Genomic DNA, 23,807 nt, shown 5'->3' with positions numbered 1-23,807 from the left:
TGTTAACAATTCAAGTTTTGAAATTCTACATCAGAGACAAAATAAAATTACAAAAGTGTCTCACCATAAAAATTATATGATGATAAATCATTAGTTATGAAGGAAAAGGCTACATAATATATGCACAACTGTTTGCTCTGTAACTAAGGTACAGCAATTGTTAATATATTTCAAGGAAAACTGACAATATTGCATGAATTTACTTTCATTCTTATCAGTATAACATGATTTAACAAACCCACAGTTCCTAATTTCCAAAAACTCACCAGCACTAAAACAAGTCTAAGTGCAAACAAGAGTACATGCAATATCATCACATTTTTTTTGTTTACACTCACATATATATATATATATATATATATATATATATATATATATATATATATATATATATATATATATATATATATATATATATATATATATATATATATATATATATATATATATATATATATATATATATATATATATATATATATATATATATATATATATATATATATATATAAATAATCTATAGGCCACTGCTCATGTTCACATTTTTCTGTTAGTCTTCAAAATCAAAATAATCTATAGGTGGTGGCTTAGTAGTGGATGAATCAGCTTCTTTCTTCACAGAACCCAATTTCTCTAGCTTCTGCATGCCTTGACCATTGCCACTGAGGAGGAGGACAAAACATTATCACTGCTAATGTCTAACAATTATAATTTGAACTACTTACCTCTATTTATGTACATAGCTTATCTGTGTAATCTAACAGCTCAAATGCTCAACCAACATCTAAGAAGAGACTTGTCAAAAGTCAAGACCACATGTGAGGCACAGTAAGCAAAAGGGAGATAACCCTCAAATCTGGAGGTTTTGAGTTATAAGCAGGAACTTCTTGTTAAAGGGTGTGAATATCATGTGGAAGGGTCAAGCAGAGGATATCTAACCATCCTGATAGTTAAACTAAAGTGACCTGATTTGGGCTGTAGTGTTGATGAGGCTAACTCACTCTCTCCTGTACACAAGAGAGGAACAAGCCCCTGCACGTGCTGGCCCAATGAACACAGCATTTACCCATGCCACCAGCGCTTGGCCAATCACAGCCCAGGCTGGTGTGTTATTGTTGTTATTCTCCCACCACGTGTGAGGCATCACCACCATACTAAAGGCTTTTCCAGTCAAACAGAGGCAAGTTTTAGCAAAATGGTCACAAACACCTCTCAAAACTGTTTGCTTTCATTTGCCTGTGTTTGGCAAATGCTTTTCAGCCAATCAGCTTGCAGTAACACCATCAACCTCAGGCAATGAGATCAAAAAGGAGTTTGATTTAGAATAAGACTATGTAGCAAGAAATGTTTTAGACCATGGAAGTGGGTACTATAGATAAAGATTTAAGTTTACTTATTGTGTGGCATACTGGAAAGAACCAGAGTCAAACACAAGGCATGAAATAAATTAATGAGCTGGTAGTAACTAGAGACATGTCGCATCCATCCCTCCTGGCTGTGGGTGCTTCTAGTCGTGACTTTGATTCAATAGTGGTCACTTTTCTATTATTAGGTGAATAAAATGATAATATTGCTGCAAATCCTTACAACATAGAGTAATAAGTAGTGATAAAATACATTATCTGCTAAGTATTGAGGCAATTCAATTATAAAGGCACCAGAAAGCCACAGCCATACATCTACCATGGAACACCTTCAAAATAAGCCTGAACAGATCAAACCACTGTACTGCACATCTTCCAAGGACTGAAGACCAGCTGTTTTTGAGAAGTATTGGGTTGCTGACCTCGGTATATACAAATGAGAAGCACTATAGTAAAACTAAATTTTACTGACCCGTAGGGCTAGGCCTATAATCCGTGTGACGCTGCCATCTCTCTCATTATTACAAGGAAAATGGAATAACTGTTCTTTATTTATTTTAATGCATGACTTCGCTAAAAAAAAATATAAGTGATGGACAAGACATGAAGATGCCATAGGTAAATTAAATATAGTTAAGGTGCTGGTTATAAAAGTGAAAATGAGGCTGATAATTTACCAAATATTTACTTTTATGTCCTCTCGAGATACCCAGTGTAATATAATGAGTGGGGAAAAGAAATGCTGATAAGGTTGTGATGCTGTGTGGTGTACATCTTGTTTGCACTGGGACAAATCCTCTTCACTGTGCCTTCAGATATACCAGCTCTATCTGCTATCCTCTTCCTCGCTTGAAGTTGATTTATTGGTAAAAGTGGTCCTTACAAGCTTTATTTATTAATTCTGTAGACAAACTTTTTGGTTTGGCTGTACAACAAACAGACGAGGATGTGTCAGTGTATCCTTCCATAGTGGCGACCAAATGAGAAGTGAGTCGATTTGCACCTGCGTGGTGACCTGACTCCTCCCCCTTCCCCCAGGAGAAATCCCGCCTCGGCTCGACTGGCAACGTTGCCCGTCCTGACATGCCACATCGTCATACATGTTCATGAAATACCTTCTTTTGATTTGGTATATAACACTTATTTGCATCACCTGCTATTTAATGAAATAGTCAGAATATTCTTAGAATGCAGTTTGTTAATAATACTGTGATTAAAGAACCATGAGTAGTATAGGCTGAATGTTTTGGTTGGAAATCTGGCAGAATGGCAAACAACACCTTACGGGTCAGTACAATTTAGTTTTACTATAGTGACCTTATAATACTCATCAAGGAATAAATCTCCAAACTCTTCCATCATGCTGCTGTGTTTACATGTTGACTACAGGGCTCGCTCAGGGCAACTGAGGTGTACGATGACTTCTCCCAGGGATTAAGATCACGGTGACACGGTCATCTGGCAGCATCGACTGTGTCCTCAGCACTGTCCTGTTCAGTGTGAAGTCAAACATGTTTGACTTTGTGGTGACGCTACTGAAAACGCCTTAGCCTCTGCCTTCACCACGCACACTACTCTCCTGAACCTCAACACTTTTTTGTTGTTTATAACAACGTGTCTTCATCCAGTAATGAATGTGTTGACTCCCCTGCCCTTGTGGTGCCTCAACTTGACACTGATGTGGATATCTGGCATGCTGAGCACCAGCAAAAGAGGAAAGAAGACTGCTAGGTAGTGCATGTCATCAAGAGTCATAGTATATTCCATCACTACTGTGACCACCAACCTTGTTCATGGGTGGATGGAAGGGGAATGAATCCCCAGTCAACTCTTTATTATTGGGCTGGATGGGAATTTATTGGGTTGGTAAGTCTGCTAAGGGTGATTGTCAGGAACATAAAGGCATTGTTCCTGATAATTAATTCAAAGGTCTCAAACCAATATAAAGGATGAGACAACCCTAACACACTTTTTAACACAATATGCACCTCTTATATCATACACTTTTTACAAAAATGCAGAGTAGGGGGGTGAATAAAATTTGCAGCTGTAACCAACATTTTTTAAAATATTGAAAACCACATGGCATGACAGAACTACCCTAGACCTTTCATTGATGCATAATATTAATACATTTTGACCGCTTTCATAGCAGTAATCAGTGATCAATTTTAAATGCAATTATCTCAAAAGCAGGATCATGTGGGTTGTCCCCCTCTCGCATACCGTGCCTCAAGTGAGTAAGACCATGACTAACAAGTTTTCTTCTAGGTGGCACAGTTTTGTCCTCAAAGCAGTCAGTGTTGTTTAAAGTACAGTTCAAAACTTCTTAGCTTGCATGGAGAATGGACAGACTTGGAATGCAAGTGAATGTTTAACAACTGTTTCACAATGTGCCAACTGACACAGTAATAGGAAGATGTTTTCTTCTAATCTTCAAGTTACTGTCTGTATCACATGCATTTTTTTCCTTTTTACTGATTATCTTTGAGAATGGAAAATTAAAAGGAACAGTATGTGCTTCAAGTTTCACATTCAGATAAACAGTGACAATGATCCACAGGATATTTAACAAAGTGTTTGGTGAAGGTGCAAAGAGCATTGCTGAGGATTTGAGTGCTTCCCACATTTACAATGTGGGCAAATGTCAATAGCAGTATGTGCTTCAAGTTTCACATTCAGATAAACAGTGACAATGATCCACAGGATATCTAACAAAGTGTTTGGTGAAGATGCAAAGAGCATTGCTGAGGATTTGAGTGCTTCCCACATTTACAATGTGGGCAAATGTCAATAGCAGATGCAAAATATTTTGGTCATCTACCAACACCAGAACTATCCAATAGGACCACTGATAAATGACTAATACCACTCTATTAGAATTATTATTAATCTACAATCTGGGTCATGCCAATCAATTCTCGCAGAGGGACTCAATATAAAGCGAGTTGCTACAAAGCTCATAATCTGCCTGTTGACCACACATCACTGACTGTATTAGTTGAGAGTGCAAAAGAATATGTCTGATGCAATCAAAGCCTCTTTTTCAAGATTATCACTAGCAATGAATAGTCACTACAACTCAGAAACCAAGCAACAGTCATTCCAATGGAAAAGTCTAAGTTCACCCCCACTAAGGAAAGCAAGGCAGGAGAAGAGCTAAGTCAAGAGTCTGCTAATTGGATTCTTTGACTTGGAGGGAGTTGCTCATGTTGAGGTCCTCCCTGCAGATCAGACACTGAATCAGCATTTTTTATATTGAGATCCTAAGGTGTTTGAGAAAAAGTTAAATGGAAGCATATTGACAAGTAGCATGTACAAAATCAACTTCTGCATCACAACAAAGCACTTATGTAACAAAATTTCTACCAAATGTATCAAAAACATGAAATTGTTTGCAATATGAAAAGGTACATAATTATTATGCAGGAACTTTTTACTCTGTTACAATTAATTAAGAAGAAGCAACTTACCCAACAGAAGATTTGAGTGACCAGACTGGAGCTGGGACCTTGCGCTGGCCCTGTTCCCTCTGCACCACAGTCAACACACTGATGGGTGGCAGGTAACACTGCCAAATGAATATATTCTTACTCTCCCAAACATCTTTTGCTAAAAAATATATATCTATTCCTCCATAAAAAATATGTAGTTTGAAGAAAATGATAAATCAAGCTTCCTTTACTAATTTCTTTATCCTACAGAGTTCAGCATTGACAACAAGCAGTAACCTGCAATTCCATGAACTTGAATGCAGATGATCTTGAATAGGTTAAATACATATCCTTCTATAATACCAGACAAATGAATAAGTGAATACTAACCATTCCACGCTGAGCAGTAGCAACCACATTTTTGTTTGGTTCCTCATCGTAGGCTTCACTTTGACATCCAAAATGTTCACAATATTCATGGATGAAGTGCCGTTTTTCTCGGTTCATTGAAGGGAAGGAATGAATGCAACTCTTCTGTTTAGACTGGAAGGTGTTTTGTCATTTGAGGTTAACAACTAAAATATCTAAAGAAATATACACTTAACCCTCTACTATCGCACCTTCGAGTTTCATTGCTATCGCGCCTACTTAAAAAGCTGCACATATATCTATATCACACAGGAAATTACTGCTATCGTGTGCCCATCATTCAAAAATTCCCTTGTTATGAAGTCATGTGGTAATTGAGTTTCCTTATATACTTTTATTAAGAAATAGTTCTCGGGAGACGGTGGCAAAGTGGATAAGGTGGTGAGCATGGGATCGGGCAGACGTCCATGCGTAGGTTCGAATCCCACCACGTACAGCCTTAAAACACTTTGCCATTTGTCGAGTGGTTTAAAGTTACCTACTTACCACCATGATACCCAGGTTCTAGGTGGTTACACTCAAGATGAGTTTGGGTGGTGATATGGGCTCTAATATGGGTACCACTATAAATAAAATTGCCTGCGCCACTAATGGGTGGAAGCTGAACAGCGCTTCCCACACACTCTTCAAGTGTGCCTACAGGCGCTATAGGCCTTACCGGGAAAAAAAAAAAAAATTCTCCAACCTACTCATCCACTTTAGCTCCTAATCATCCACAATGAGGTACTGTATTTCACAGCATATAGGACAAACTTTTCTCCAGTACCTTAACTGTATGCATCACAATTTTATTGCTGGTATTATTATTGTTACCAACCAGCATTACCACTTTAAAAACAAATTATCGTAAAAATCAAAGCAATCTAACCTGTGAGGCTGTGATGCATGTTTACATATATCAGCTGATCAGCACTCTGACTCAATGCCATCTAGCGGTGAGAAGTAACAGCAAGTTCGTAATAATAAGAAAACATGAACACACTCACTGTTATGGCAGCAGAAAGGAAAAGATTGAGCTATACAATCTTCTACAAACTACAAGTGGTTGATTATGTCAAGGAGCATGGCAATAGAGAAGCAGCAAGGGCTTTAACCCTTAAAGTATGGGGAGCTGATTTACTTTCCATCTGTTACAGCAGGGAAAAATCACACCAGTCAAAAATTCCAAAAGATTATTTTCCTTATAAAAGCATATTTCTTTGTGTTATTCTGAATACAATGATGTAGTTTTCAACATGTTATGACCTCTTAGAGCAAAGTTATTGCATATCAAAAAATTCTCCCCCAACCCGGGGAAGAACCCGCTGCTAAGAAAAACCCCCAAGCTCCGATAATACAGTGCGAGTGCTCTCTCTCTCTCTCTCTCTCTCTCTCTCTCTCTCTCTCTCTCTCTCTCTCTCTCTCTCTCTCTCCTTTTGGGCATTTGAATTTGATGTAAAAGTAGGAACTTTTGCACTTTCATGTCATGAAAATGCGAACTCAAATATATGAAATGATGTGCAAAACAGAAAAAGAAAAAGAAACCACATATTACAAGTATTGTAGATTTCTATAATAACTGGAATCTGGTAACTCTTTTTAGCAATGGGATTCACACAACTTGGCAGACAAGCACAGTCCTGTAGAGGCAACCATGGGTGACACACCAGCGCATTGCTCGAGGGGAGTACGTGAGAAGGTTTATGATTTATGAACGTTGCTGTGAGGGTTGGTCTCTGTCTCCCAGTTCACTATCAGAATCACTACTGGAGTCTTCACTTTCTTCTGTCTAAACAAAAAAATCAGTCTTCATTTTCATCACTGTCCTCAATGTCATTACCGAGTAACACTGACATAACATCACTCGGAGTACCGTTTCCTCCCTCCGGGTCACGGGGGTTGCCAGATGTAGCCTCAAAATGGGAAAAGATGACCTATTGTGAGGAACATATGTCTCAAGGCTCGAGGAGGTGAGCAGGAAAAGATGCTAGATACCTCCACTTACCCCAGGACCAATAGTGAGGGGGAGAGATTCAAACGTTTAGCGCGGAAAAATCGTGATTCCCGCAACGATCCCCACCTCTCCGCATGCGACACTACAATCGCCGCAAAATGATTACCGTAAGGAAAAAAATTATAAAGGTCTGGTGACAACAAGACCAACTGAAGAGTGCAAGGAAAGATATATGTTTTCTGCTTGTGTAATGTGGTGCTAGATTGCTTTCAATAGTATATGCTTAAACACATTAAAAACTTTTTTTTCTGAATTTGACTTGTTGAAATGGGTGTGCGTCTTATATATCCGTGTGTCCTTTATGGCATTAAATACACTAAATAAAATGATTTAAAATGTATGTTATTGTGATTCTTGATTAAGATTTTTTATACTATATTATTTCTTCATTTTTATACTACTACATGGCATAAAAATTGGGCAAAAAGAGACAAAAAAATGACAGCTTGGAGGTCCTAGTGTCAATTTGAATTACTATCATAGGTTCTTCACTTTGGCTACCGCAATTTCGGCTATTGCGCAGTGACAGATGCACCAGTTAGGTGTGATAGCAGAGGGTTGAGTGCATATATTTTCACACACAGATATACACATACACACACACACTCAGACACCTCTCCTGCAGGCTCAGGCTCTTTCTTTGGGTTTTTTTTGGGCTTGGCTTGACTCAGCAAGATGCCATATTACAAAAATTTCACAGAAATGGCCTTTTGGACATATTTGACTGAATGCTAAGTTACGTAGACTTCCAACTTATAAAATCCTAACTAATGGAAAATTTAGTGTAATTTGATAATCATGCAGATTACTTAGGATGAAGCATTCTTCAACTGAACATTAATATTCTATTATTGAGTGATGTACATAATTCTGGCATTTTCCAGCCAGAACTCACACAAAAACCCCACATAATTCTACAAAGCTAATATGGCAATGATTATGATGATAACGCTAACTAATGATATGGTCTCATACCTCCCGGGACCTCAGCACCAGGTCTTCCAGAGCACTATGCACCAATTTTGCCAGGTTAGGGTCCTTGCGGGCCTCTTCCTTCATGAACTCAGAATACAGTGTGGAAGAGCTGCCCAGCTTTTCTCGAGCCTCTGGATTTTCAATCTGCAGCGCAAGAGCCAGTCGGCGGTTCCGCTGCTCTGTTAGGCAATCCTCATTGCATGGCAGTCTGGCAAAGGTGAGAACTTTGTGCATAACTTTGAGCTTCCTCATTCTAAAATCTCAGATTGATAGTTTGAGGTTTGTTCACCCTCTTATGAATTTCAAATGGCTTCATGAAAGTACAGTGGGTACCTCTGGATAACTTATTAGAACAAGCAATCATTATTCTATAAACAAGGCAAAACTCCTTCATTTACTTATAAATCACTGTTTTCCACTATAAAAACACTTATTCAGATTAATTTCAAAGGTTACTGGATACAGATAACATTCAGATCATGTAAACAAATGGAACAAAACATGGTTTATTATTCAATATAACCCACCTCTTTAGCTTGTCTGGCCTTGCTGTTGCAGTGAATATTTCTGAAAGGTCCACAGTGCAGCCATTGTTCATGTTCTGCATTTGAGAGGCCAACATTGAGGTAGCCAAAGCTCGATACTCACGGTCATTTTCAGAACACTGCAATGTTGCTTTTCTCAAACCACACTCACATGAGATCTGAACCTACAAGTTGAAAAGTTAAATGAGACACAAGAAAATGATGCAGCTGAGTATGGTAAGGAAGGATGCTTCCTATGAAGGAGCCTTGATCTGTACCAAACAGTCCAAGCTGTGCAACTGACAACCATACAGTGAGGGCAAGAATACATTCTCTTCTCCAACAGGGCACAAGAGGCTGAGAGTGGTGCGAATAAGTGAACTTTTAGTAATTATTGTGTGCGTTGTTTTGGCTATCACCACTTTTAGGAAAGGCACCTATATATATATATATACAAATGTATATATACATATATATACATACTGTTTTCATAAGACAAAACAAGGAAGTCAGTGAAATGCTCATTTCTAAACTTAGCTCTGCCAAAGTCAAACAATGGATTTGCTTTAGTTGCATTACAATGATTTAGCATTTTTTTCTTACCATTTCCTTACAAGGAGTGTCAGGACACAGTCCACTGTGGCAAGGTGTGGCACAAGGATGTCCACACGTTTCTCGAGGTTTGCTGCATTTCTGAGTACACAACATACCCTCAGGTACACAAGGCTGCTCATGACAAACTCTCTGACACTTGTGAAGACCACATGGGAGAGGAAATCCACAAATTCCCCCACACGACACAGCATTCAAGTAACACAGAGTTCGACGCATCATCTGTGGATGTAAATTTTTTTCATATAGTGAATCAATTTCTTCCAAGAGTGGGGTGCTACATTTAAAAATAAACACAAGCACAGCAAACATAATGCTAGAAAATAATACAATCACAACATATTTGTGTTAATGGAACTATAATGATAATATTCAATGAAATGCAAACAATCAAATGTCAAAGAAATGTCAGTTAACAATCATTCATCAACTACAGATCATAATCAGATGAGACATAACAACAGTAGTAAAGGGCAACAGATTGTATTCACTTTGAGTTTTACAGATATCAAGGCAGCCAAATATCACCAGTCTGTGAAATATTGTGTGAAAGGAATCATAGCAAATATGAATGAAACTTTTTGTCCCTCAGATCCCATAACTATATCCCCAGTTTTTCTGGATATATTTTTCTTCTTGATTATCTGTACCCTATCTGTCTCCTTATCTTATTCAGTATAGTACACAGGACAATCAATAATGATAACAACAGAGCATATATCCATCAAGCACAGCGACACCAATGAAAAAATAATAATTGCCTTGTGATTTCCAAAGCAAGGCTTGTCAACTAGCATAGTGCAAGGTGGACAAGGCTCATCAGGATGGCACAGATGAGTGGCTAAGTGGGGGCACTCCTGGGGCCTGTTGCAAGGGTTGTCACAGGCAGGGGGTTTGGTTCCACAAGGCACTGGTGGGTAGATCACAGAAGCACCACAGTGGCAGGTCAGCTCCTCAAAACTGGTCTGCCAGCATCTAATAAAAAGACACATCACTGAAAGCATGTAAACCAATACCTGGTAGGGTTGTGTTGTTTGATTAATTAATTAAATCTCATGATAAATTCTAATCATACAAAAAGTAAGATTGATATTAGGAGTGTGGAGTCACACACACACACAGAGAGAGAGAGAGAGAGAGAGAGAGAGAGAGAGAGAGAGAGAGAGAGAGAGAGAGAGAGAGAGAGAGAGAGAGAGAGAGAGAGAGAGAGAGAGAGAGAGAGAGAATTAGATCTCTTTCAAAAGACCTTCCCTCCATTACTTGATTTTTCTATTTAGAATTCTCTATGGAATCTGGCACTAAGTGGGCCTTTTTATAGTTTCTTGCTCCCATTGCCACTGGTTTTCTTGCACAAAGAAATAAAAGCTTTAACAATGCTTTCTTACCGTGGACAGTTACCCCGATGACACGGCTCTTCACATTTATGAAGGCCACAACTCAAAAGTTTCCCACACACCAGAGTGCACAAGTGATCCAGGTCTATACAGCACCGGGTGTTACACTTGTGGCGTCCACAACGACGAAGCTGTCAAACATAATAGGACATGTTCTTTTAAAGTTGAATAATTAGTAATCTTTATTGCAGTTTTATAATATTTCACATAACAGGAAATACTTACTCCTATAGATACTTTCATGAACAATAACATGAATCATAGATAAGGTCTCACATAATTATGCATCATACAGTTCAATCTAGCTTTAAGGTGACTATTATACAAGATATGTGACATGATAAATAAATAGTAAACTCACCTTCTTACATGGCTTTTTACAAGTAGCTTCATCTGCCTTTGTAGTGAGCTCAGAGCATGGAACATTACAATCCATGGCACCACAGCGGCACTTCACTGGAGTCTCCAAGGGACAGGGTGGACAGGCACCTTCATGACACAGAGCCTGGCATTCATGGAAAGAGCCTGGCACACCACACTTGAGGACACGCTGACAGGGCTGACTGCAGGTGGGTACTGGATCTGAGCAGGACTTTCGCTGAATGGCTCCATCTCGTTCATACAGCTTTTCCAGTGGAACCTGCAATTGTCTAATACTGTCAGACTAATCATAAATTGGAATTTGAAATAGAAAAAGTGTCAATGCAAAGATAAGTCTTATTGTAAGCTTATAATCTTTATGTAAGTTTTAAAAATACACTCGACCCTCGAAACAATGGACAAATGCGTGCACGACTCTGTCCGTAGATTGCAAAAGTCCGTTCTTTGTAAAAGTACGTAAAAAAACTGTATAAAATGTACATAAAATATGTAAAATTTTCTAATTTTCATATTAGTTCAAGCTTAGCAGCCACTGGAAGAGCCTTTCGATTACACTTCACTGGTTTACTAGGTTTAGGAGGCATTTTGGATAGGTTAAGCACTCGTGGGAAGGGTACAAATGCATAAAAAAGCCGTGGTAAGCACTGGACAATGTTCGCTTTTGGTTGAAAACGCACGGACTGAAGATTAAACATGGCGGCCAACAGCTGATGACGCGACCGACCCACCACCTACTGGACAATAATTTGCCGGGAACGGACAATCGCGCGCATTTTAATATTCGTCCGTACATTAAACCGGACTCCAGAATTTGTCCGCAGTGTCCAAAATCCGTTGATGGGAGGTCCATTGTTTTGAGGGTCGAGTATATTACTAACACGTGATCATTTGAAGTTTGAACAGAGTCGTGTATGAGTACGCCCTTACCTTGCCACATGGACAGCGGGTGATGGTTTGCACAGCCAGCTCACAAGGTTGGCACTCACCCAGATGGCACTTGGCTTCACAGTGATGGTTCTCACAGTCCAGCAAGCGGCCACAATTGTTCCTCACATGAATACGTTGTGATTCCATAAGTGCTTTCAGTGCAGGCAACTTTCTGAACATTTTTGCCACAATGGCATGCTGAAAGTTTGACATTACATTACTGGAGATACCAATAAACAGTTTCTACTGATCAAACTGCAGACAAGACAGTGACTTAACAATACTGTCTATACCTGAAATAAATGTTATCATTATTTTCATTATCTAAAGAGTAAGTAAAGGCCAATTTCATCATTCAAAAAAGGACTAGAGGCCAATTTCAATATAAAAAAAAAAGTGACAAAATTTCATACAATTCAAATGAAGTTAACTGATCTAGAGATGCCTTGAGTCTTAAAGTTTTTACACAGGCACCTTAAAGCACAAATTTGACTTTCTCTCACTTACTCTGGCAAATTTTCTCCTCACAGTCTCCACAAGGCCCTTCATGACACAGCTTCTGGCAGTTGTGCCCTTTACACTGCAGAGTCTGGCCACACACTCCACCACACACAAAAGGCTCAGTTTGGCTGCACTTCACATCTTGTGTCTGTGCTCCACAAGCACATGACCTAATGGAGGACAAAGTGTTACTGTCTAATTGAAGTCCTCTGAGCAATGAATCAATGACCTACTGTTCTTTAATACCCACCACCCTATACCTTCGCAGCCTTCTTACTATTATCTACCTTTAAAGAGGTAGTTATTACAATATAGTTTCCTTTTCCTTGGAAAATACTTGTCACATTTTCATGGCCTCTTGGCTGAAGACATGTGGAATGCTCCCAACAAACCACCTAACCTTTGGAAGCAAAAGACTTTGTGAAAGTGACCTACAAAAATTGTCTGTAAACAGAACTGGTTATTTTCAGCTGACAATCTTGACACTTTTTGGACTATCATCTGTTCCAACCTCATGTGTTATAAGGAGCTTATAGTTTTCACTTACAACCATCAAAAATAATTCTATAAAAATTAATAATAAGAATTGATGAAAATAAATATATATGTAAATAAACACCATAAGTAAGGAAGAGGAAGAAGAAAATAAATAAATAAATAAAGGAAAAAATAAATAACAATGATAAAAATAAAAACAAAAGCCCACCTTCTAATATAAGCTGTACAAGGTGGACAAGGACCTGGATGACAAAGGAGGGTACACTTGTGTATGCACCACTCAATCTTGCGTCTCCGTCCACACATTTCACCACAAGAGTGTGGCAAGTCTCTCCGATTCCATTCTGGTTCTCTCATTTTCCCACAGAAGCACATGTAAGCATTGGGAACCTTAGGAGTTGATCCTTGACAGGCAGGACACCTCCAGCCACCATCTGAAATATTTGAGTAAATTCCATATGAAGCAAAGCTTTGGCAGCTGAGACCATGAACTAGAAGTGAGATATCTCCAACTGCAGCTGCCACACCTCATGACCTTACTGGACCAACTCAGGCCATCCAGCCACCACCAAAGACAGACATTTGTTACTTTACCTCCACATGGCAACATGTCAGATGCTGCACAACACCTTGAAATTTGTTGGTCGTACTCTAACCATAAACACTTTGACTCCAGCTATGACTACAATTGTAAATATTACAAGTAGCTACATGATATTGTATACTACAGTACAAGTATGAGCACAAATACATGTTCTTGGACCCAAGCCTGTTGACAGCCCCATCTTCACACACAATAGTCATCACCACTTAGTAACAGAGAATCTACACATACACCAATGGCAGAGGAAGTTTCAACTTCACTGGACCATCTACTTCCATGGTGAAGAGGAATAAGTTCATGGAATGATCTTGAGTGTAACTTATGCTTGCTGTGCTGGGTAAGGTGATTCAGGCATATATAGTAATTACATCAGCATAATTAGTATGTGAATAACAAGTGTTTAGAGTATTGATTACATTTCCTAGCTAAGATAATACAATGTGGAAACAAATCAAGGTTGAATAAATAAAACCTGTTGCATAAATAAGTATTCACTTACCTCCAGTTGAACTCTTAGCCCACTTCTTGATGCACCCTAAATGGAAGCAATTGAAGCATGCCAAACAAGACCATATGGCATGTTGCTGCTTGATGCGGTCACAACACACCATGCACTCGTAGGTCCCTTTTGTTAACTGGTCCGAGAGACGGTCACGCTGACTCTCCTCATCTTCTTTACCACTCATTCCTCCAGGTGGTGTACTGCTGTTTTCTTCCTTGGATTTGCTCTCTGGAGATAAGTAGTTCTTGTTCCCAGAATTAGAGTTGGTTGGAGAATTACCAGCATGTCTACTGTCCCAAAGTTTCCTTTCTGGTTTTGCCTGACCACGACCTCTGGCAGACCTTGCATTCCCTCCAGACTTTGTGGAGGCAGTCATTCCTTCATTTTCACTAAGGAATTCCATGTTCTGGTTATTATCATTTCCTTCTGCAGTCCTTGTGGAGTCCTTGCTATTAATATAGGGCTTCCATTCATCAACACTCTGTATGTTATCAGTTGGTCGCACTTTTCTTTGACTGTTATTGTTTAACTTAGTATAGTTATTCTGCATTTCATAAGAATTTTTTTCACCTTCTGTTCTCACTTGTCTGTTGACCCACTCTTTGCCTTGCTTGTCATCACTATAGTAATCCCTCTGGTATCTACCCCCACCACTTCCTCCTCCCCTCTCATACTTCCCTCGTCCCCTGTTCCTCCTGTCACTTGTGATGTCGTGCTGAGGACTTGAATTATCTTTCTTTATGTTGAGGTTCTTCATGAAAGCTGCTGTTTCTGCTAAAGCATTGTCTCTTTCTCGTTTATGTTCCTCTGCTCGATTCTCTTGGCTATCATACCAACTGTAGCCATTAGAATTCTGCTGTCCACCAGGCCTCTCAGAGACATAGCCACCTTTTCTGCCACCACGCTTACCTCTTCCTCCTCGTCCCCTTACCATGCCTTTAGATCGTGCCCCCCCATTGTCACTTGGGCCACTAAACACTCCACTTTCACCGGGACTTTTATTTAAAGTACTAGTTGGAGCAGTGACACTTTTGACAGCCGTATTACTCACAGAGCCTGGTGATGCTTCAACTGCCACTTCAGTGTTTTCCCTTCTTCCTGTGTACTGAGCATCCTTGGTAACATTATTTACACTATGTGCAACTGCTACTTCTGGATCTGCATTGAAATTACTAAAGTTCATGCTTGCATTCACATTCTGGCCAGACCTTCCACTGAATCTACTTTGGCTATGTCCTCCTCTGCTGTCATTGTGCTGTTCTGCAGTGTGAGAATGTGACATAACATTGGCATTAGGTCTTGAATAGCTATTATCAAATGACACTGAGGCAATTGGACTAGTGGGCGTCATGTATTTTGCTTGGCTTTGCATATTAGTCCGGTCCTGAAAAGGTATATTTCCAGAGTAATGATTATTACCAAAGTACTGAGGATTGGGTTCATAATGTCTGTTGGTCTGGATGTTTGGGTTGTCAGGAAAGTGGTTGCCATGGATGGAATACTGCGTACTATGACCATGGTACTGAGAACTGTTGTGGCTTGGATACTGGGTACCATGGCCTGGGTACTGATTGTACTGCATATCCCGTGCAAACTGCGACATGAACATTCCTGTATGAGTTGTAGGAGGAGGAAACATCTGCATGGGGAGTGAAGGAGGCTGACCTGAGGGGAGCACAGGGTAACCCCCTGTGAAGTAACCTGGGGCCTGCCCAGGATACCTGTTGCCACTACCCTCAGCCATGGTGTCCTCTGAAACATAATACAAAATTAGTTTTAAGGCACTGTTATCAGTCAGAAGACAATATGAATAACAAAGTCAGGAACACACATAATTTGTTTACAAATTATGTGTGTTCCTGCTAGCATTCAGATACAAAGATGAGGACATTATAAAAATAAATAGGACCAACACTCAAATATGTAGCTATTTTGAACCCACATCTGAAAAAAATTGAAAAAAATTGAGAAAACTGAAATCTTGAGTAGCTTAGTACAAAATGGGTACCATAATGAAAAACCTTAGTTGTGAAGAAGGGCTTGACAAAATGAGTCTCCCAAAACAAGAGAGAGAGAGAGAGAGAGAGAGAGAGAGAGAGAGAGAGAGAGAGAGAGAGAGAGAGAGAGAGAGAGAGAGAGAGAGAGAGAGAGAGAAAAAAAAAGAGGTGACATGACCATGATGTAGGAATGTGTACAGGGAAAAGAAAATAATGATATTAGAGATCTTGTGGAACCACAACAATTAAAACTAGAAGGAACACCAAGACACTGTAAGTACGAAAAAGTAAAGAAAGATTTTTTTCTGACATAGCATCAGCTAATGGGATTTATTGAGTGAAAAAGTTACGTGTGCACAGAGCATCCATACCATGACTCAATCTTGTAAAATATACAATTTAATGGCAAAGGGTTCTCTCATAACTGGTGAAACACTTCTGTAAACAACCAACAAGGGAATAGTACAATGGTTGGTGCTGTGCTGGGTAAAAATGGTACAAGATGGCACACCACAAAGAGGATGTTGTGGACACACCTTATACATTACAGACAAGGGAACACAAAATTATGCATGTTTACTTAATTATTCATTTTCAAATTTGCAACACCTAATGTGTTAAGAGTTTTGCAGAAAGCTAGGAGGATGGAGAGAACTCTGTTGTACTACACGTAAATACATAAAAATACATGTGCTGTTGTAGTATTGTATGTATTATATGTAATACTGTATTGCATAAGCATTGAAATCTAAAGGAAAGAAGCCTGACCAGAGAGAGGGAGAGGGAGAGAGATCTGGAAATATGTGTGGCTGAAACTAGGTAGTTATAAAACTTTAAAAGCACAAAATGCAGTCTTGCACAACAAAACCAGCTTGAAATCTGGCAAGAGTTGGTACTATATAGTAATTTCACAGAAAAATCCCGAGGACATCCACATGTGCAAGACATAATTTGATATCTGCATCAAGTATTTAGTAGAAACTGATATTTGCATTTACTTCTATATCCACAAAATATGTACATATGAAATCCATGCATACACATTTACATTCACAGATCTCTAAGTCTAGCATCCAACATATCTCTAATTCAGATATGAATGTGTGAAAGTTGGCAAGAAGGGGAAAGGAAGGAGGGAGATTGAAGAGCAAAGGTGGACAATGCCATCTTAAGAATGTTACTTTACCTTACATCAAAGTTTTCACCAATAAAAATAAGATGATATTACAAAATGTGATGAATCATTGTCAAAATTAATTACTAAATCATACAACAGATTCCATATGGCAACAGCAAACCAGCTGGATGCTGCAGTACAGCCTGTGAAGCCATTTTACCACCGATGCACATTCACATCTAAATATCCTGCAGTCTCTATTTAGGAAAACTTCATTATTCATTATGTGAGTATGTGACTTTTCTCAAAAAAAGATCCTGTATATCATCGATATTCTGGAGAAATCACTTTATTCTAATCTAACTTCTTTCCCATTCCCTGCCATCCAGATTATGGGACTTACTATAATATGGAGCACCCAACACGTGTTTGACACAACAAGACTCTCGCCACAAGAAAGTATTCTGGAGTAAAACCACTACTCATCATTATTCTAAGGGCAGCTACAGTAGCTCTACTCCTGATAACTGTGGCTAGAGCTGAGACTGGCGGAACATTTAGAGATCAAATAACTTATTAGATTAACCTCACTTCCTTAACACCCGCACTTCATATAATTTTTCTAAGGAATCTTAAAATTTTTCTGGAAATTTTGATAAAAGATGTAAAATAATCTCAGGAAAGGAATCCACACCATTACAGTTTCAGTACCCAAACACCACACAGTAACAACATGTAATGACTCCAAGATTTCTGTGGGATTGTCAGGGTGAGTACAAACACAGCTGGACATGAAATCTCAAGGAGTGTTCCCCGCCCCAGGAACACAACACAAAACAAGACAAGGTGCAGAAGACACAGAACAAATCAAAACAATAGTGAGAGTTGCACCACCTAAAAAAAAAAAAAGGTTAACGAATAGGAAACAATGTAAGCAGATACAACTATGGGGGTCAATATATAACTGCCACTAATAACAAACATACAATAATACATAACAACAACAATAAATGAATAAAAACAAAAATAAACTTTCTTTCAACACTGCCAGAATGTGACAGGCACGAGACACTACGTCACTTAACGCCACACTGCCTCTCAATCAGCTAACAGATGGCACTCACCAGCTGGAGGCACTGGCACGGGTCATAGTGGGCCGGGGCATCACCAGCAGGGTTGTGTGTGGCAGGGTGGCAGCAAACAGCAGGCAGAGTAGCAGACAGTGTTGACAAGCCTCACTGGACCACGGCTGCACTTGTTGTCCCACTCCAGCCTCACCGGACCTTTATATTCAGTATCCCTTATTGGACTCCTATCACCTGCTTCACCTTATTGTATATTTCCGTTACAAACCCCAGTAAATATAGTTATAAATGCGTAAAGTAAAATTGTGTGTAAGAGTGTATGTAATGTGTATATAAAAAAAAATGTACTGCCGCTGAATCCTGATTGTCGTATAAAATGTTGAAAAAAAAAAAAAACAATAAATCAATAAAAAAAAAAGGATGAGAGTGTTAAATCAGAGTGAAAAGAAGGACATGCATGAGACTGTTCACTAATCTTCTTTGGAGAATGCGTGTCCCTTTAAATGTATCCACGTGCGATGTGGGGTTTAATTAAAGGGCTGCATAAGGTTGTGCAATCTTGAATCATATAGCTAACTACTTTGTCTATTACTTGTGTGTATTTCTTTAGTAACATCTTTTGATGCTGCACTATATAATATTAAGAAGCAAAAAAGAAAAAAAAAAAAAAAAAAAGATGAAAACAAGATCAAATATTTTGAAAAACTCCATTATATTAATTCATTACAGCAAGCAAGAAGGAGGAAGCTAAACATAAAATTTAAAAGCTCATAAAAAAATATTAAAACTGAAAAGGAATAAAAGACAATAATACACTGAACATATTTCTTCTAAAACTTTATTAAGACTGAGGAAAAAAAAAGAATAAAAACAAGAAAGAAAATATCGAAAACTTGCCACAATAATAATCTATAAGGAAAGTTTTGAAAATGTTTGGAGACTGAAAATATAAACCAAATAGTCAGGTGAGCAAATGCAGTAAAATAGGTAAACAAGTGTGTGGAGGCTATAAAGTTATTTCTGAGAAGTTTTGGGAGCTACAACAAAATATAAAACAAATAAACAAGTGTACAAACCCAATAAATCATACGGAAAAAAAAACCATAGGTATGTGAATCCAATAAAATAAAAAAATAGGTGTTCAAACAGAATCAGAACAACATTTTACAAGTGAACGAGACATAAGACACACACACACACACACACACGTTTGTAATCAGAACAGGGTCCAAGACTGATGGTTTGCTGGCCTGCATGCGGATGGACACTCGGTCCTGGCCAACACGATCCTTTGCATCTTCATGTAAGATCCACTACCGCAGAAAATGTCCCTTCCCGTCTTGTAGGAAAAGGTATGGAGCCCTGGTGTGTAGGAAGCGTGCAGGTGTAGCTATCGTGCTGCAGGGTGTCATTCTGGTAGATGTGGAAAGGTGATTTAGTTTTCAAGTGTGTATTTACTTAGTTGTATTTACCTAGTTGTATTCTACAGGGTTGGAACGGGGCTTATAGTGTCCTGTCTCCATAACTCCATTTATCTAATTTTCTTTAAAGCTATACCCATTATGTGCTGTAACAACTTTATCACTCAATGCATTCCACTTTTCCACCGTTCTATGTGGAAAACTGTATTTTCCAATATCCCTCACCCACTGCCTCTTCTTGATCTTCTTTGCATGTCCTCTTGTCCTTCCAGCTTCTTCTGCAATCAGCATCAGGTCTTGCGTGTGTGTGTGTGTGTGTGTGTGTGTTTCATGTTTATTAGGCTTTCAGCTGTGTGTGTTTTTCTTTATGAATTTTTATTTTCATTAATGCTTTAATTGTTTTACTACTATAACTCCTGCTACAACAACAACTACAACTACTACTACTACTACTACTACTACTACTACTACTACTACTACTACTACTACTACAACTATTACTACTACTACTACTACTACTTACCTTAATCAGAGGCCACAAGAAGTTAGCAAGCAGATGTTGGTCATAGAATCGATTTAGTTTTGTGGGCTGAGAGAATAAAACATTCCTAAATTTTACAAACTCCTCAGGCCTCTTGTTCAGGCCTCTCCACAGACCTGCAAGGATGGGCAGGCAGTTAATAAGATAGAGAAACAAGGTGGGGAGAGAATTAGAAAGTTGAACAGTTAGGTAATTGGAGAGTTAGGAAAATAGAGGATTTGGAAAGATTAGGGAGGGTGGGGAAAGAATAGGGAAAGGGAAGTCAGGGTGTGGGGATGTGAAAGTTAAGAAGGTAGGAAATGGGCTTAGGGGAAAAGGAGGATGGAAAGGAAGGGGGTGATAATAGTAATAATGATGGAAATAGTAATAATGATAATAATAATAGTAGCAATAATAATAATGATAATAATAATAATAATAATAATAATAATAATAATAATAATAATGATAGTAATAATAATGATAATACAGTAAAGAATTATAAAAACAAAAATAATATTAAAGAAATGTAACTACAAATACTGCTATTACTACTACTACTACTACTACTGTTACTACTACTACTACTACTACTACTACTACTACTACTGTTACTACTACTATTACTACTACTACTACTTACTACTACTGTTACTACTACTACTACTACTACTACTACTACTACTACTACTACTACTACTACTACTGCTACTACTACTTTTACATTTCTCCTCTTAATTTTCTATTTTGTATTACTACCACTACACACACACACACACACACACACACACACACACACACACACACACACACTACTGTTACTACTACTACTACTACTACTACTACTACTACTACTACTACTACTACTACTACTACTACTACTACTACTACTACTACTACTACTACTACTATGACCTACCAGCAAGCAAGAGAGATTTATGGTTTGGATGATCTTTCATTACATGGAAGGTTTGTTTGCTGGCCATCCACTCGTGGACAGCTGCCACCTCTCTGTCCAACACCCAGCTGTGGTAGTAGTGGTAGTTGTAATTAGTGTTGTGGTAGTAGTAGTAGTAGTAGTAGTAGTAGTAGTAGTAGTAGCAGTAGTAGTAGTAGCAGCAGCAGTGTAGTAGTAGTAGTAGTAGTAGTAGTAGTGGTAGTAGCTCTTTTTTGTTGTTGTTCGTGGTGGTGTTGGTGTTAGTGTTGGTGGTGGTGGTGGTGGTGGATGTGGTGGTGATACTACAAGAAAAAGAAGAAGAAAAAAGAAAATGAACTACTTTCTCTCTCTCTCTCTCTCTCTCTCTCTCTCTCTCTCTCTCTCTCTCTCTCTCTCTCTCTCCTGTCAGAGTCCCGGGATAGGAAGAGATCTACTGCCTCACCTGGTTACCTGGGAAGAAGAAGAGGAGGAGGAAGAAGAGGAGGAAGAAGAAACTAATAAATAACAAATAAAACGAAAGAAGATATAAAAAATAAAATTATTACACGAGAAACACACACACACACACACACACACACACACACACACACCTAGTACTGGCAGTCTGGTGACATCACACAGGTCAACATGGGCGTGGGTGCACACGAGGCGACACAGGAAGGCCGTGCCAGTGTCATGAGTAGCGGACACATTGTGGTACACTCGCATCAGGAACCCTGGATACACCTTGGCGATGCGACGAGCCCGATCGTCTAGTGGAGCCAGGTACCTCCTGTAGTGTGCACTGCCTGGAGAGAGGTGTCAGAGGGTGTTTTGGGTGTGTTTCGGGGTGGTACGGGTGCTTTGGTGTTTGAATGGATCTAACGAATGTTTTTTGGACATTTCTGGGCAGGAACATGTAGTCAATGACAACTCTGCAGCAAGCTCTGAAGCAGGTTCATCTACACTTAATTCTTATTGATACGGTACTCTACTCACACACACACACACACACGGCCCGGTAGCTCAGTGGTTAGAGCGCTGGCTTCACAAGCCAGATAACCGGGGTTCGATTCCCCGGCCGGGTGGAGATATTTGGGTGTGTCTCTTTCACGTGTAGCCCCTGTTCACCTAGCAGTGAGTAGGTACGGGATGTAAATCGAGGAGTTGTGACCTTGTTGTCCCGGTGTGTGGTGTGTGCCTGGTCTCAGACCTATCTCAAGATCGGAAATAATGAGCTCTGAGCTCGCTCCGTAGGGTAACGTCTGGCTGTCTCGTCAGAGACTGCAGCAGATCAAACAGTGAATACACACACACACACACACACACACACAAGTATTTCAATACAATCCAGTAATATAACAAAGATAATATATAAATAGTTCAAAGAAAACAAAAAAAAAAAAAAAAACATAGGAAGAAAGAAAGAGATAGAAAGACTATCCTACAATCCACCACCACCATCCACCATTGACAGTAGTAGCCTTAGTGGAATAGTAGGAACAGGCGACCACTTTCTGTCCTCCACCTCGCTGGGTCGCGAAGTCGTAGCAGATGGAGTGACCTGTTGTGTTGAATCGGTGGAGAAGTGACCTGACCTCGCCGGATCCTCCCCACTGTGACCCTTGACCCTTCAACTGTGACCTCGCCTCCATCATCATCCGCGCTATGTCCACACCGAGCCTGAGAGAGAGAGAGAGAGAGAGAGAGAGAGAGAGAGAGAGAGATATGGAGGATTAAAAACTCTCCCAAAAGGAAAAAAAAATACTCAGAATTTAGAAAAGGAATATGCAGAATAATAATGAAAAACGAATTTCTCTTGATAAAACAATATGGAGAGAGAGAGAGAGAGAGAGAGAGAGAGAGAGAGAGAGAGAGATACCTTACACAGTCACAGTTAGGAAATGTATATGCTTTTACGGGCATTACATTCTCTTCCTCCTCCTCTTCCCTTTCGTGAGGCAAAAAGATATTCTTCTTTCTTCCTCCTTCTTTTTTATCCATCTTGTACTGTAGGTGGAAATCATTTTATTGCTACTACTACTACTGCTACCACTACTACTACTACTACTACTACTACTACTACTACTAGTAATAATAATACATTAACCAAAACCACTACCACCTCCACCACTACCACCACTACTACTACTACTACTAATACTAAACCACCACCACCAAAACCACCACTATTAAGGGGCGCCAAACCCCTACCCAGGATAAACGCAGCATGATAGGAAGAAAGGAAAGTACCGATAAGCAGCACAGTTCATTGTTGGTTTACACTTACAGGCTCAATATTCAGTGTTCGCTCCATTGGCGTCACCAACAGCTACAAGAAAAGCAGGTTAGGAAGACAAAAGTGATACAAAGAACTCCGTGCTGAACTCCATTTTTCACGAAGGACAGCAACGATGTGACCCTCCTTCCTGCCACCACTAAATCGAGTTGCTAGAGATTCAGGCATCCTTTTCTGATTTAGTCATATACAGATACCAAGATGGAGGGTCACATCGATGTTGTCCTTCGAGAAATGGAGTTCAGCACGGAGCTGCCTATCATTGTTTGGCACCATTTATTACTACTACTACTACTACTACTACTACTACTACT

At 39.2% G+C, this 23,807-nt stretch overlaps 2 protein-coding genes across 2 annotated transcripts; both read right to left on the bottom strand.

Moving 5' to 3' along the window:
- Positions 1 to 506: 506 nt before the first annotated feature.
- LOC123498697 (protein shuttle craft-like) lies at positions 507 to 18,530 on the bottom strand. The gene is given in 15 exon segments (XM_045246053.1): positions 507 to 662; positions 4,838 to 4,935; positions 5,189 to 5,341; positions 8,196 to 8,403; positions 8,723 to 8,904; positions 9,323 to 9,553; positions 10,093 to 10,306; positions 10,717 to 10,856; positions 11,087 to 11,365; positions 12,034 to 12,147; positions 12,149 to 12,231; positions 12,541 to 12,704; positions 13,241 to 13,466; positions 14,136 to 15,890; positions 18,377 to 18,530. Coding segments are annotated over 14 exon segments (3,951 nt in total). The 5' UTR covers positions 15,883 to 15,890; positions 18,377 to 18,530; the 3' UTR covers positions 507 to 550.
- Positions 18,531 to 19,636: 1,106 nt separating this feature from the next.
- LOC123498781 lies at positions 19,637 to 22,183 on the bottom strand. Its single transcript, XM_045246202.1, has 3 exons — positions 21,806 to 22,183; positions 20,282 to 20,415; positions 19,637 to 19,750 (listed from the first exon to the last, which is right to left on the bottom strand). Exons 1-3 carry the CDS (start codon positions 21,921 to 21,923, stop codon positions 19,637 to 19,639), a joined length of 366 nt encoding a protein of 121 aa, XP_045102137.1. The 5' UTR covers positions 21,924 to 22,183.
- Between the last annotated feature and the right edge of the window lie 1,624 nt (positions 22,184 to 23,807).

Source organism: Portunus trituberculatus, chromosome 48 (genome assembly GCF_017591435.1).
Source record: "Portunus trituberculatus isolate SZX2019 chromosome 48, ASM1759143v1, whole genome shotgun sequence".
Lineage (NCBI taxonomy): Eukaryota > Metazoa > Arthropoda > Malacostraca > Decapoda > Portunidae > Portunus > Portunus trituberculatus.
Note: the sequence above shows the minus strand (reverse complement) of the source record. Positions and strands in the feature narration are given on the sequence as shown.

What these genes read in the sequence shown, in the direction of transcription:
- LOC123498781 (XM_045246202.1), bottom strand. Translation starts at nt 21,923, where the DNA reads ATGCGAGTGTACCACAATGTGTCCGCTACTCATGACACTGGCACGGCC. An exon ending in CACCAGACTGCCAGTACTAG is followed by an intron (nt 20,416 to 21,805) that starts GTGTGTGTGTGT and finishes CCATCCTTGCAG; the next exon opens with GTCTGTGGAGAGGCCTGAAC. An exon ending in TCTTGTGGCCTCTGATTAAG is followed by an intron (nt 19,751 to 20,281) that starts GTAAGTAGTAGT and finishes CACATCTACCAG; the next exon opens with AATGACACCCTGCAGCACGA.